The sequence below is a fragment of the Taurulus bubalis genome, assembly GCF_910589615.1.
Source record: "Taurulus bubalis genome assembly, chromosome: 20".
Classification (NCBI taxonomy): domain Eukaryota; kingdom Metazoa; phylum Chordata; class Actinopteri; order Perciformes; family Cottidae; genus Taurulus; species Taurulus bubalis.
In genome coordinates this window covers 14,369,611-14,384,095 of record NC_136608.1, presented here as the reverse complement: position 1 = coordinate 14,384,095, position 14,485 = coordinate 14,369,611, and the positions used below count along the sequence as shown (strand labels likewise).

General features: G+C 40.9%; 3 protein-coding genes across 3 annotated transcripts in view; 1 reads left to right on the top strand and 2 right to left on the bottom strand.

The window, feature by feature from the left end:
* Positions 1-2,740, bottom strand: part of LOC306752372 (uncharacterized protein) — a gene marked incomplete at both ends in the record, with an annotated part of 4,448 nt that extends 1,708 nt beyond the window's left edge. Inside the window, 5 exons of the mRNA XM_079236123.1 lie at positions 566-1,361; positions 1,852-1,969; positions 2,051-2,161; positions 2,414-2,515; positions 2,603-2,740. Of these exons, the coding sequence (XP_079092249.1) occupies positions 566-1,361; positions 1,852-1,969; positions 2,051-2,161; positions 2,414-2,515; positions 2,603-2,740 (1,265 nt within the window). The remainder of the gene's footprint in view (positions 1-565; positions 1,362-1,851; positions 1,970-2,050; positions 2,162-2,413; positions 2,516-2,602) is intronic.
* A 1,311-nt stretch (positions 2,741-4,051) lies between these two features.
* On the top strand, positions 4,052-7,413 carry washc3 (WASH complex subunit 3). The gene is made up of 7 exons (XM_079235851.1): positions 4,052-4,107; positions 4,475-4,573; positions 4,664-4,729; positions 4,829-4,966; positions 5,584-5,700; positions 5,812-5,876; positions 5,963-7,413. The coding sequence occupies exons 1-7, from the start codon at positions 4,057-4,059 to the stop codon at positions 6,060-6,062; spliced, it is 636 nt and encodes a 211-aa protein (XP_079091977.1). The 5' UTR covers positions 4,052-4,056; the 3' UTR covers positions 6,063-7,413.
* A 1,565-nt stretch (positions 7,414-8,978) lies between these two features.
* Positions 8,979-11,127, bottom strand: dram1 (DNA-damage regulated autophagy modulator 1; the record flags this gene model as incomplete). Its single annotated transcript, XM_079236147.1, has 7 exons — positions 8,979-9,081; positions 9,179-9,271; positions 9,380-9,438; positions 9,630-9,807; positions 9,903-10,045; positions 10,579-10,646; positions 10,997-11,127. 7 exons carry the CDS (start codon positions 11,125-11,127, stop codon positions 9,043-9,045), a joined length of 711 nt encoding a protein of 236 aa, XP_079092273.1. The 3' UTR covers positions 8,979-9,042.
* Positions 11,128-14,485: the final 3,358 nt, after the last annotated feature.

Sequence of the window (14,485 nt, the reverse complement as noted above, 5' to 3'; positions counted from 1 at the left end):
GTTAAATCACTCATATTTATGTATATTTGGTTAAAATACAATTAATAGAAAGTAAAACAAAAACCATCAAAAGGAATAGTTTGACATTTTGGAAATTAAACTTATTTGCTTTCTTTCTGAGAGCTAAATGAAAGATTGGTGCCACTATCATGTCTGTACATAAATATGAAGCTGGAGACGCCAGTTAGCTTAGCTTAGCACAAACACTGGAAATGGGGGGGAAACAGTAGCGTAGCTTTGTGCAAAGACAACATATCCACCGACGAGCTCCTCTTAAACGGTTCTCAGTCTTCATGCTAAGCTAAGCTAAGCTACGTGGCTGTGGCTTTATATTTAGCACACGGAGACGAGAGTGGTATTGATCTTCTTGTTTCATTGATTAATTTACCAAAATGTCAGCTTATTCTTTTAAAGAAACCTTCCTATCTTGGGACCACAAGAAGCCCAACTGAAACAAAAATAACAAACAAAAAAAGAATTAACCAACAGGAGGGCGAGAATGATAAGAAATGCTATCATAAATGTATTTCCCAGAGTATTATTACACTATAAATGTTTTTTGTACATTTTTGGACATTCTCCAGCACTTTCCATGGCGGACCTCTGGATGTTGCACGTCTCCTGTCGGCTGGGCGAGGTCTTCATTTGGAGACGAGTGGATCGGCGCACAATAGCTGAACTGGGAGACCGTTGCGTTTCAGCAACTGGATCCTCGCTGGGGACGCTGGTCGTTTCTTCATTGGCAGAAAAAGATTCGTGGTCATCCACTAAGTCCGCATGAGAGTCCAAATTGCTCTCGATGCCTCCGGTTTGAAAATCCTCCTTCCCATCTTCAACATTTTCTCTAATCTCGTCAGTTTGGTCACTCGGTTCATGTCCTTCACGCGCTTTTCCTTCATCTAGTGCGTTTCCCAACCCAAACTCGTCATTGAGGGAGGAGTCAGTGCTCTTTCCTGTTGGTGCATCTTGACCGAGGCTCTCCTTCCTCAGTGCGAACGTTTTCGTCAGAGTCTCCAGAGCTTTCGCCACATCCACAGTTTCACTCGTTTCCTCCGCCCTCGAGCTGGTCGCCTCCTCGCCGCCGGCGTTATCCGCGCCGACGGCCACGATCTCCTCTTCGTAGAAATCAGTTTGAACTTGCACTTCAGCCGATTCGGTCATTTCTACGTCTACCTCAGACGCTCCGACTTCGGTGTAGACGGCCACGACGCTGTACTGGTCCGCTCCAACAAAAGTGACGGGGTTTAGCACATTCGCATAGTTGTGGATCGATTCCAGTCCGACAGAGGTGTTTGCCTTTTGCGAGGGAGGAATGGCTAAAGCAGACATGATGCAGCTACCGATGGTGGATGAAGGGCCATCTGCAAGAGAAGGAAGCAAGGAATCTCTGGGTGAAAAACTGTCCTGTTTAAGGCAATTTCTTACCACAATTAATTGTCTACTGGTTGAGCGTATAAAACATTCTTACAAAATGTAATTTTCAACTTTGTTGTTTGTTTGATAAAGAAACTTTCAATTTAATTAGTATTCAGTTGCATCAGATAAATACCTCTGTTGCATGAATATAAAAGTGTTTTTGGGAATGTATTCTTTATTCCACAGTGAGCGACACCGATGTTTTATTGAGAATTTAAAACAGCTTAAAATGAACAACTGTAAGCATTTTCTTAATATAGAATTGTGGCTGAGCAAAGTATATAAAAGTGCACACATATTCACTGAAAAAATGATCGATCTTGGAATTTTAATCCTCAATCCTACAAAAAATGTTTTTACATATAAGAAACTGAAACCAGAGCATGTTTGCAACAATATTCTGTCGACGGACTTGATCATTTCCGCTCTACTCACACGGCATTTTCAGTAATCCTGAGCTTTTGTAGTGCTCGAAGATGAAGCTCAGCTCTTCGGGTGAGGACTGAACGCATTCCTCCACCGCAGACGGAGCCGAGCCGAGCCAGGCTGCAGTCTGTAATCACAGTTTGAGAAGAAATAATTCATGCTTTGCAGAAGCAAAAGCAACCTGTCACAACTGGATCGACAGACTGACCTGTTTTAAGTCCGGCACTGGAAGCAGCTTCTCCAGTTTTGAGAGCAGCTCCCACAATAACACGTGAAGAGCAGCGTCGTATTGCGGCCCATATTCCACCGGGAACACCTCCTGGAAGAAGTCATTAAATGTCAATTCACTGTCGGACTTGTAAAGAGTATTCTCAAATGAAGAAAGTATTTCAAACCATCTGACCTGGAAGAAATACGCTCTCTCAACTGGATCTTTCAGCAGGCTCTTAACAAGTGCAATGAAAGTGGACTCTGTTGTTTTCACCTCTGCGTCCCTGTACTGCCACAGGTAGGATTCATGTCACTTCAGGTTTATCATTATTTTTCAAAGGTATTCCTTTGCTGTACTTACATCTGTGTTTGCATTGGTTATTGGGAGTCTCTCCAAATGGCTCTGGATGACTTGAGAGTCAACAGCACCTCGACTTGAGCCTTTGCAAAGCTCCAGAATCAACTGAAATATCAACAAATTGTTTTTATGCGTAAAATTACAAGAAAAGAAAAAACATACAGTGCGATACAACACATAACTTCTGCTCACCCGTGCTCTCAGACCCAGAAGGAGCTGGGCTCTCTGCCTGTGGTTGATCAGTCCAGGCGCCGCCGCAGTCACCATGAATACAAACTCCTGCAGCTTCTCATAATTCATAACATCTTTCTGCTTCGCCAGCTGCCACATCGCTGCAGACAGAAGCTGCAGTGGGGGCACCAGGAGGCGGAGAGATGAAAGAGGCAGCAGGCTTGGGTCTGAAACAGAAAAAGGTGATGTGAGAGAGGACATCAATGAGCTTTTAAATTAAACTATATATTTAAAAAAATAAAAAATATTCTTTCACATTGGAAATATAATAAAAGGTAATATCTTGCTTAATCAAAAACAATGGCAAAATTACTGCTAAATCTATATTCTAGTATGACTGCGCCCACTAACCTGCCATCAGCCTGGGAACCCGTCTAATGACTGGATAAAACTACTTGATGTGAGTTTAAAACTTGCCACCTGGTAAAGTATCTGCTGCAGCTGTGCTTTAGGTGCCTGAACAACAAACTCTAATTCGTAATATTATTGATTATAATCTGCCTTTATCAACGCCATTTCTAAAGCAGTAACAGCAGTCTGGCAGCTTCTGACTGGCATGATTCCTATAAATAGACGGATCCCGCTAACTCTTTCACCAACATAAACACAGCCTGCTTTAAATTACAGCGGGATTAAATTATTAATATACGCACCGTTTATTTTCTCCATTAACCGAATAACCTCCATTAGTGTAGTTTTCCCCCTGTGGCGCTGATAAATAAATGTTAAATAATGTTAGATTATTGTTATAGCTAACATGCGCTGTTGGGACGCAAGCACCCGTTTCCTCAACGCTGCGTTTCCTCTTTTCAAAATAAAAGCTTCACAACTCCGATGGGACTGCTCGACACATGCAATTTCTCTCCTCCTGTAATAAAACATATTTAAGAACATACAGGTACTTTTGAGTCTGAAACCTGTTCGTACATTAACAAAAAAAAGACGGATTCACATTTTATGATCAAATATATAAAGTATATATACATATAAGGAAGAATGGATTAATACTTTGATGCTCAGCTTCATCATGCTGAGGAGGTTGGATCTTTTCTATTGCCATGGGCATATGTTTTAAGATAGTGGCTCAATCTGTAATTAATTGAGAGAAAATCTCTGATAAAAATTATATTTTGTTTAAGAGGGAAAATACAGGTTGCATTCACCGGAAGTTTGCTCTTATTTTGAAGTCAACATACATACGCGTACCGGAAATGAATCCGTGCAGTGACAGGACCGAATGTTGTTGTGCCCCACGTGACGGGAAGAAGGGAAACTTCTCGGTTACCCGAGTCACATGAAACGTCTCTCAGCAGATACATTCTCCATGTAGACATTTCTGCCGTTTCTGCAGGTGAAAGTCTCGCCATTAGAAACCGGAAGTGCTCTTCACCCTGCAGGAGGTTTAGGGATCCAACATGGACGAGGACGGGCTGCCGATCGTTGGGTCCGGTGTCGATCTCACCAAGGTGGGTGTTGATTAGCCAACAATAACTGCAGCTCAGAGGACATTACACGACAGTTGTGTGTTAGCAGGTCAGAGAGGGACAGCAACGTTGGTGTAATAATTAAACAATTAAGCTGTAATGAGCTGTTTTTTATCGGCCATGTTTTGTGGAGCAGTCTGATCTGAATAATTAAGTGATCTCAGCTAATTTAAGTATTTAGATATTGTAAACTATTTTATAATGTGGCTCAGCTGTAGTTCATATATGTGTGTATTTATTTCAGATATTGTAGGAAAAATATCCTTATATTAAACTTGAGAAATTACATCATTGTGCTTCACATCCTGGTTTCTTACTTTAAAATGTATTTCCCCTCTGCCTCCTTCAGGTCCCTGCTATCCAACAGAGAAGAGTTGTCGCCTATCTCAATCAGTTTGTCGTGCACACGGTCCGGTTCCTGAACCGGTTCTCCACAGTGTGTGAAGAGGTTTGTGCGTCTCTGTGCCGTCCCGATCGGTCCACCCTAAAAACCTCTTGATCCTCCGTCCTGAACCGCCATTCTGCTTTCCCTTTACAGAAACTCGCCAACATCTCTCTCCGCATCCAGCAGATTGAGACGACCCTGTGCATTCTGGAAGCCAAGGTGAGTTCCTCGAGCATCGCCTTTTCACTCCGTCTGCAGTTCCTCAACACTGTTTTTAAATGCTGTGCATACATCAACGTTTTATAATTCTCTGAGCAGCTGTCCTCCATTCCCGGGCTGGAGGACGTCACGGTAGATGGAGTCCGTCAGCGCCCGCCGGCTCAGGCCAACGGACCTTCTACCGCCGGCCACAGCCAAGCAGACGAGCCCCCGGCAAGGGCCCTGCCTCCGCCGGAGGTGAATACACACACACAAATATAATGTAGATAGATAGATGTATACTTTATTCATCCCCAAGGGGGAAGTTGTTTGTCACAGTAGCAAGCAAAGTTACATGGAACAAATATCGGAATGAAAAGTGTATTCATTTAGGAAATTAAACAATAAAGAAAGTGCAAAAATGCTAAGTATATGAAGTCTATATTAGTATGTACGGTGACTAACAAACAACAAAAGCGGTGTACTTTTCAGCTCTAAAACAAGACGGTTTTTCTTGAACCAACCGATTCCCAACACAAAAGATCGCCCAAATGAGTATGCTGCACTTAAAGGAACAGTTTAAGCTTTTAGGAGATATGCTAGTACGCTTTATTGTCCAGAGTTAGCTGTTTGAGAAGAGAAGATTCTCCTGCTATTGCATAAGCATTACAAATATAGGACAAACCCAAACAACCCAGATCTAGTTCATCAGTCATCATCTTACGCTCCAACACTTTTGCAAACCACACATTCTGCAACCTACAAAAGAGGTGAAATGAGTTCCCACAAGTATGGGTCCACATTCGATACCCGGCGCCCTCCTCTCCACCTGCTACTTCCCTCTGTCACGGTGATCTGTGTGTTTCCTGCTGCAGCCCGCTCAGGCGGCTTCGGAGCCAGCGGCGACTCCGAAAGCAGAAGCCTCTGCAGACGACGTCATGACGGTGGCCAAGGACCCGCGCTATGCGCGATACCTGAAGATGGTTCACGTGGTAAATCATCACTAACACCTGCTAATAAAGTTAACGGATTAAAAAAAAAAAAACAAGAAAAAAAAAAAATCAGTATGTTCTGTATCTCAATGCATGTTCTATCTGTCACAGGGAGTTCCAGTTATGGCTATAAAGAATAAAATGGTCCAGGAGGGTTTGGATCCTAACTTGCTTGAGTGAGTGTTTTCCTGTTATGATCTTGTGTTGATCTTTGAACTTTCATGAAACTGACCAATAACATTGCCTCCACTGCTGATGACAGCACCCCAGACGCCCCCGTGCCCGACGGAGGAACGAGGAGCGAGGATGACGAGGAGGCCGCTGCCAGCAGCTCCGACAGCGAGTCGTCTTTCAGCGACTGACCTTTTTTTTCCCCTCCGTCCCCACACAGCTTCCTGTAGAGGCCACTCCGAGCGTCTGTAGGCCCGTACTTAGAAAGAGAAGTAGGTTGCAGGGTGCTTGTGAAGGAGTGCCAGCGAGAAAGGGGCAAATGTAAGTGCCTGGAACAGGAAACTCCCGCCAGAGCGATTGTAATTTCAGTGTAAAAGCTCGGAAATTGTTTCGCTTAACGGTCGGTCGGTGACCTCAATTTTGATACGTTTAGCATTTTTGACAAAGAGGGAATAATTCCCTGTTGATTATGTTCGCAGTAGACCTCAACACGTGGCAGTAGAAAGTCATTTTTTTGTACGAAAGGTAATTCTGTACCGTTAAAGGTTCGATTGTCACACTACTATCACAGCGTAATGCCTTTAAGAGATACACTCATCAGTTGAAAGTTATTAAAAATAGATGTACAGTATGTTGGATACTTTGAATGTTTGACACGTACATTGTAATTCTGTGTGTGAGGACAGATATCTCAATATACTTTCAGTTTTGATATGCTGTATATCACAATACCAGTTTAATGGGAAGGACAGTCACATGTCGTTCAGCATGTGAGTTTCCTTCCTAAAATTCAGCCGCAACCATGAAGTATTTTGATGGAATCAATCCAGCAATGTTTCTGACCTTTCACAGAATGCTAAATACCACTTGTTGTGGTTTTTTTTCTTTGTTTTGGAGCGGCACATCTGTGATTTTTAAATGAGTCTTATGAAGAATGTCCAAACGGTCATCACCGATAGTTACAGGTGGCCATGTTGGAGGAACACAAACTACAGTCTCTGGGGCTTTTAACGTTCATTTTAAACTACATTCCAGTGACTTCGGAAAGTACTCAGACCTCATTTTGTCACACATTTAAAATGGATTCCATTTTGTGGTTTTGGCCATCAATTTACACATAATAACGTTGCAGGGAAGATGTTTCTTTTTTGCAAATTTATTATGTGTTGTAGAGAAAAAAAACACCTTTTGTGACACAATGCAAGATGAATATAAATGTTCTGTCTGGCTCTGCTTTATGTAGTTTCAGACAACATTTTTCCCATTGACATGTCTCTCAATTGGGTTTTGTGTAGTGTAAATGTCTTATTGCACACTAACCTCAGCTAGAAGGAAGAGAAACTTGCACTAAGAGTCAAAGCGGCGATGAACACCACTAGTCGGGGCAATGCAGCTGCAGATTGTTTGTGTGTTGACTGTTGGTTGCATCAGATTATTGTTTCATAGATCAGGACTTGTGACTACATGCCCGAAAAATGTAAAATAGAGAAGTCAGGAACGCTTTGGCAAAAAAAAAGAAAGAAGAAAATATCCATAATATTTCTATGAATGCATTTTACACTGTGACGACCGGAAAAAAATGAGTGTGGAGAAGTCTGGAAATCCTGTTGTGTACAAGAGAATAAACTCAAACAGTTTGTTTAAAAATAAAAAGTGTATCTTTATTTTTTCAGCTCAGCTTGGCACTATGATCAATGTACATTATGTCAGAAGCAAAACGGTACAAATACAGTATTTGAATACAAATAAATCTCCAGTAAATACAGTATCTGTAGTGGACGAGTTAATAACTTCATGTGACCACCATTACATCACAGCCTTTCTCTTTGGAATACTGTATGATATTCTCATCTTTAATCACCTTTCATGTACAATGAGACACTCCAAAAGTACTGGCCAGTGAAATATATCAGTGCATGCTCAAATGTGATAGTGATCTTTTAATTTTAACAGTTTTCTCAGCACAAGGTGTCACAAGCCTTCCCAGCATGTGACAGGAATATGTTGAAGGTAGTTAAAAAACCTCTCAAGCAGCTTGACAGTATTAAACAGAGTATTTATTTAACTTCCACATGTGTCAAGTCCATTTTATTTATGAATTCCAAATTCACAAATTTGTCTCCGAGGGATTCTTAGGGTCCTCGAGAAGTTACTTGCACCGTCAAAATCTGTAATCTATTGTCAAAAGTTAAAAAGATAAGAAACTTAAAAAAAATTATATATATATGCATACTTTCAGACGATTACATTTTACTTAAAATCCTAAAAATGTTCTCATTTCAGAAGGAAAGGTCACCCTGGTTGAACCGTTTAAAACTTGTGTGCGCTGCTCTTTGGCAGAGGAATAAAGGTGTTATTGATCTGCCTGAAGGCACACAGAAAACCTGTTTTAATTCTAATTAGCTTCACCTCAAGTTTATTTTACTGCAGCAATTTCATTGGGCAGTTTGTTCTGAGCGAACTAATGAATTAAGTAGTTAAATCCCCGGTGCCTGAGCTGTAGACACAAGCACAGCTGCATGAGCAGCATACAGTCAGAACCACAACTGTGGATTAGGGCATCCATAGAAGTGGATTCATTTTTCCTACATCCCTAATTTATTGTCACAACAGTCGAAAGACACAATTGGAAAATGAGTAAAAAATAAAAAATACAACTTTGGTTAAGGAACTACTGGTAGTATTTGAATTTGAAGTAATATTTCAGGCAGGTTTCTGGTTATTTACAGACGTATCGGTGTTCTGCTCATTGAACCGCATGTGGAGCGACGTGTTCACTGTGATGAACTTCTCCTTTTACGTATGTCTGACGAGACCCGGCGTGTCACGCTGGTGTCACGAGTAAAGAGCAAAGTGCAAAGTGATGTTTGAACCCAGCACGCAATAAGTACACTTAAAAAACAATTACAAGAGCTCGTATAAAAAGTATAAAGATACAGTCTTGTGATCAGTTTCTTTTTCCTGCTAGGACCGGTTCTTCAATATGTATAAATAACAATGCACCAACTTGCAATCCACCAATAAATTCAGTCAGGTGAAAGCCAGGTGAAAGCAATAAATCTTACAAAAGCCTTGCGAGTGTAAAATGCAAAAATGTACAAAAAGCATAAAAGCTGCACGTTTTATCCTTGGAAATACTGATTTCGGTGGCAGTTTGCAGACCCATCAAGGCTACTCCTTGCATTCTACTCTCACTCGTAAAGTGAAGATCTGTGGGAAATAAAACAAAACAATGGAGAGAATTAAAAACTCCTTGCAGCAGTAAATACATTTTGAAAAAAATTCCGTTTGATGGCGAGATGCTCACCTTGAAATCGTCAATGTATGTGAGGAAGAAGCAGATGAAGCTGAAGGCGACGATCCACTCGCACACAGCGCTGGCTATATGGTAGGGATAGTCCTGAGAGAGGGACACACACACGATCAGAGAACAGAATTATGAATTGTCAAAATAGCTGATAAATTCAGCTGTAAACCGATGCACTCATGGTGACAGACGCCCGCCTACCGTGTCTCCTTTGTCTCTGTGCAGCGTGGTTTGTGTCACAAAGAACGCACAGATGACAGCTGAGTGATTCGTTAAAGGAAAACGCAGTTTAACAACGTTTGTGTGCATGTACTGTAAATGACTCGTCAAACGCCAAGATGATAATGTCGCAATCAAGAAGCAAGAAGTTCCTTCTTTAATGCGTCACGCTGCTTGACAACCGCAGAAAGAATGTGTTGCAACAGATGATCAGACCCGTGTGAAAGGATACTGGGGAAAAAAGCCAAAAAGGCGAGGATGGCGACACCCGAACGCACTCGGCACACAAACATGGAGGACCCGAATGGATAGGCCCGATGGGATAGCACAGACTGGAGGATGATGTACAAGACGCCGGTGACGAAGAACAGCAGAGCTCCGATGTCATGGATCACCGTCACTGTTGTTTCCTGCGAATCAAAAGCGGTCGAACAAACACGGCCATTTTAAAAAGTTGCCTTCCTGTGATGAAGAGGCGCACCTGCATGTGAGGAGGAGGACGTACCTGGAACGTGGCAACAATGCACATGCCCAGGCAGGAGAGCATCCCAAACAGAAAGGCAGTTTTATTGAGGCGAGGGTTCACCACCTTTGGGTCCTCACTCAGCTTCTCCACATACTTGTACCGGGCATATATGGTGGCTGTTCCTGTAAAGATGACCACAATGTCAAAAAAAAAGTTCTTCATTTCCTATTTCCAAGACCTGTCAGTGTTGCCCAATGACTGAGTTCTGTCTGATTTACTGTAACCAAATAAACTCTGTGAACACACGTGAAGGCCAAGTGTGTGGGTGGGTGTGTTTTGATTAATTATTTTTCCTTATTTTCTACTTGTATTTCCTCTCATTCTTTATTTTACGTTGTCTGTTTGCTCTACTTTCCTGTCACTTTCTTCATTACTATTGTAAACAGATCAACACACACACACAACTAAATGAAAATACTTGTTCGCTGATCCCTGTACATCATATTGTGCATATTCTCCAATAAAGTATATTTAAAAAAAATTAAATAAAATTCCTCCTGCATTCCGAGATTTAAAATTCTGCTTTCATTTTCTTCGAAAAGGGGAAATGTGACTAACATCTTTGGAAAGTTTCGTTCCGCGTGGGATGCCCAGAGTTGCCTTAAAAAAGGAGTCAGATGAGACGATGCAGATGTTCATGCTGATGTGAGCATACCTGCGCATGCAGAGATGAACGTCATCAGGCCAAAGATGCAGCTCTCCGGGGGGTTTGCACCTGTGTCACTGCAAAAGGGGAAAAGACAGATATGTGTTTTTAATAAGCTCCCACAACTTCCCCGTTATTTAGGACTCGTTTTTTTGGTAACTTTTAACAAACTTTTGTCGTCTTATCTTAAAAAAAAAGTGAATCCTTCAAAAGGAGAAGTGAGAGGCGGCACAGCTGGAGTTTGGGTACCAGCCAAGTCCACGCGGAGGAAAACGAAACTAAACACATGTCTCGCTCTCAGGAAATGGATCAGATATCAAATATCCACACTAAAATATGATATATCGACATACGCATCCTCGTATCTCAGATTTGACTGTCTGTAAAGCTCAAACAACCCCTCCTATTGTCTGAGAATGCAACTTACCTTATGTATGGAAAGATTATGTCGACGTCATGTCTGAAGAGCGCAATAAGGTAGGTGACGATGAAAGTGCTGGAGGACCAGATGACCAGAAACACGGGCAGGAAGCACAGCCCTTGCTTGAACCAAGACATGTCAGGGAGGGTTCACGCGGAACTGGAGCGGTAAAATGGTCCCATACAGGAGGAAAAAAAGAAAAACAATCCTGGTTTAAAGGCTGGTCCAGGATCAGCGTCTAGTCCGCTGCTGCTGCTGCTGCTGTGAAGTCTGGTGGAGTTACCGACAGTCACATGGTGCATGAATAAGAATGAGCTCGGCCTTTAGCAATAAGCTGGTTTACTGTGTACACTACAGTATACAGTCACCTCTTCCCCTAAAAGCATGTGGGCCGAGCTACACGCAAAACAACAGCTTCCTCCTCCTCCTCCTCCTCCTCCTCCTCCTCCTCCTCTTCCACCTTTATTTCTTTGAATTCTGAACTGTGTGTGTGCGTAATCACCAACTATGTGGAAGTAAAGTTTCAATTTAGTAAACAAAACAACATTTAAAGTTACACATTTGAACAAAAAATGCACTTCTAACTATCAAAACTTAAACTAATCGTTGTGCAGAATGTTTATAAATATGATCATATTCTTTTATCATTGAATTTACAATATAATAATTGATTTTTGGATGCATGTTAACAACGTTGTGGAGCTATGATGTCTGTAGCAGTCATTATATAGAAAATTAAACCAATGGAGTAAAAGTACAATATTTACTTTGCAAGGAATTGGAGAAGATGCAGGCTAAGTAGTAAAACAGAAGTACTTTGAAGTTGTAATTAAGTATTTTTCTACTTTCTATTAACAATAATGACATTATAGTACTTTATTATAGTTTTGTTTTCAGTACTTGGATTGGTTTGCATAAAAGGCTATACAATGTATTGGTATAGATTAATACGCAGCATTGCAATGTACCCAGATTGATACACAGAATTAATAAGACAAAATAACATACTACTAGAATACTTACAGGGACCATTTTTCTGAATTTTAAGATTAACTTTTGATACATTAAATACACTTTGCCCTCTTTCAATGAAGTAAGAATGTGAATGCAGGTTTTTACTTGAAATTTAGCTTTTGTTCTTACATCATGGTTGAGTATATGATCTGTCTATATTCCTCCCACCACTGCTCTCTGGTGGTAAAAAGTGCTCGGTCCCAGACTGAGAATATATGTGGCCTCTGGCTGGGATCCTAAAAACCGGTTCATCTGGGGACACCAAGGTAATCTTATCTGAGAAACAAAGTGGGCCAAGTTGTCATGGATGTAGATTCCTGAGCCAACATATCTCTTCCAGGGTGCTCCTCTCTGTGTTTGCTTTCCAACTAAGACACAACACTTTGAAATAATCTGTGAAAAACAAAAAAACACTTTTATTTGGAAAGCTGTGTGAGTGCTGCACAGCTTGCCACGATATAACTTTTTTTGTGCTAGTTGCGAGTCCTCAGTTTCCACGAATCTCTCTCATGGAGGAGGTGAGAGTGCAGTTAAGATTTAGGGGAAATATGGCAGGTTGACATCGACCAAAATGTAGCTTCACGCCCAAATACTTACTACTAAAATGATCTTTGCACGGCTGGTTGGTGCTGCTAGAGCTAGAGGGCCAAAAATAAACTGTGAGTCCCGACCAACCTACCAACCCCCCAGCCCTGATAGCTTGGAATAAATCCCACGACTTGATGTGTGTCAGTTATTTTGAAAGAAAGAAAGAAATAAAGTATCCTTTATTAATCCCCTTGGGGAAATTCTTCTCTGCATTTGACCCAAATTTCATTAATGAATAGAATAATGCTGATTAATGCATGCTGTTCTGGGTCCCTGATAGTCTGGGGCAAAGTTACCTCCTTTCCCTGGTTGGTATTTTAGCTTTGGATGTGTGGCATACTCTTGGATAAATGGGGTAAAGCTCTCCAGTACTGAAATGCATTGGTTTAGACGGTTTGGAAAACATGAGAGAACCAAATGTATTGAGGGTGAAACTGGAACATCTGGCTCAAAACCTGTAGAGGTTGTTTTTGTAAGGGAAGGCCCAGGGACAGAATCCAAGTGGAGCCAGTTCAGAGCTTTAATTCATGATGCGGCTATTGAAGATCGCCAGTGCCTGACTTGGCAGCAACTTTAAGAAATTGTTGGTTGAAAAGACCTTTTTTTTCTGGCTTGGTGGGACTCCTGACTCCTCAGAGAGGAAGACTACTACAGCTCGCCTGGTTTCAAAGGACACCAGAGAGAAGGATTCACACTTGAAGTTCTGTAAAACTGATTATGTATGTTATGTTTAGTTCAACTATTCACAACTAACACTCTGAAGTAAGTAAGTAAGTAAAGTACTTATATTGCACTTATCCCAGAGGTCACAAAGTGCTGTACAGGAGTCTTGAAAACCAAACAGAAAGCACTGTGTTAGTGTCATTAACATCCCCACCACCACGTATCACGTGACCAAAGTCCTGCATTTGAATCATGTGATGACACCGCTGTTTTTCAGTAGTTTCTTGTTCTCTTTGTTGATTTTGGGATGTACAAGGCTAGTTCTGATCAGCTGTATTTCTGCTTTTCTACTGACATAAAAGTGCTTTTGTTACAGAGCACATTTGGTGCCCCTTTTCATTGCTGGAGATCTGTATCTACGAATTGAGATTAGAGCCGCTACAATGAAAAGATTAGTGTTCAACTATTAAATGAATCGGCAACTATTTTGATAAATGATCAATGAGTCATTTTCCCAAGAAAAAAGATCTCTGATTTCAGCATCTTAAATGTGAATATTTCCTGGTTTCTTCATGCCTCTGTGACTAAACTGACTATGTTTGAGTTGTGGACAAAAAAAGACATTTGAGGACGTCACCTTGGGCTTTGAGAACATTCCCCACCATTCCCACTATTTTATAGACCGAATAACTACTTGATTAATTGAGAACATAATCAACTGAATATTCCACATTAAAATGAATCATTAGTTAGTTTATTAGTAGCCTTATTTGAGATGTTCATTGTAGAAGCTACTTACAAAATATATGGAGGGTTAGCATTCAACCTGAGAGGATAAACACTTCTTCTGAGATTTTTATGATGGCTTCTTTCCTCTGACAATCTAAAAGTAAAAGATTAGATAGATAGATAGATAGATAGATAGATAGATAGATAGATAGATAGATACTTTATCAATCCCCAAGGGGAAATTTGTTGTCGTAGTAGCGACAACCTACTAGTAGCGCCAACTAGTAGCGCCAACTAGTAGCGTCAATTTACAGATACAAATAAACACACAAGATAACATATATAAAGAAGCAACAGGGATGAAAGATTTATACAAAATACAATTAAAATATAGTAATATATATATATGTACACAAATAAAATAGAATACAAATAACTGGAATTAAATATATGTACAGCTGCAGAGAGTATTCATTAATTGAGCAAATTAAATGTAAACAA

Coding starts and splice junctions, on each gene's coding strand:
- washc3 (XM_079235851.1), top strand. CDS start 4,057: ATGGACGAGGACGGGCTGCCGATCGTTGGGTCCGGTGTCGATCTCACC. Junction 4,108..4,474: donor CCGGTGTCGATCTCACCAAG/GTGGGTGTTGAT, acceptor TGCCTCCTTCAG/GTCCCTGCTATCCAACAGAG. Junction 4,730..4,828: donor TGTGCATTCTGGAAGCCAAG/GTGAGTTCCTCG, acceptor TTCTCTGAGCAG/CTGTCCTCCATTCCCGGGCT.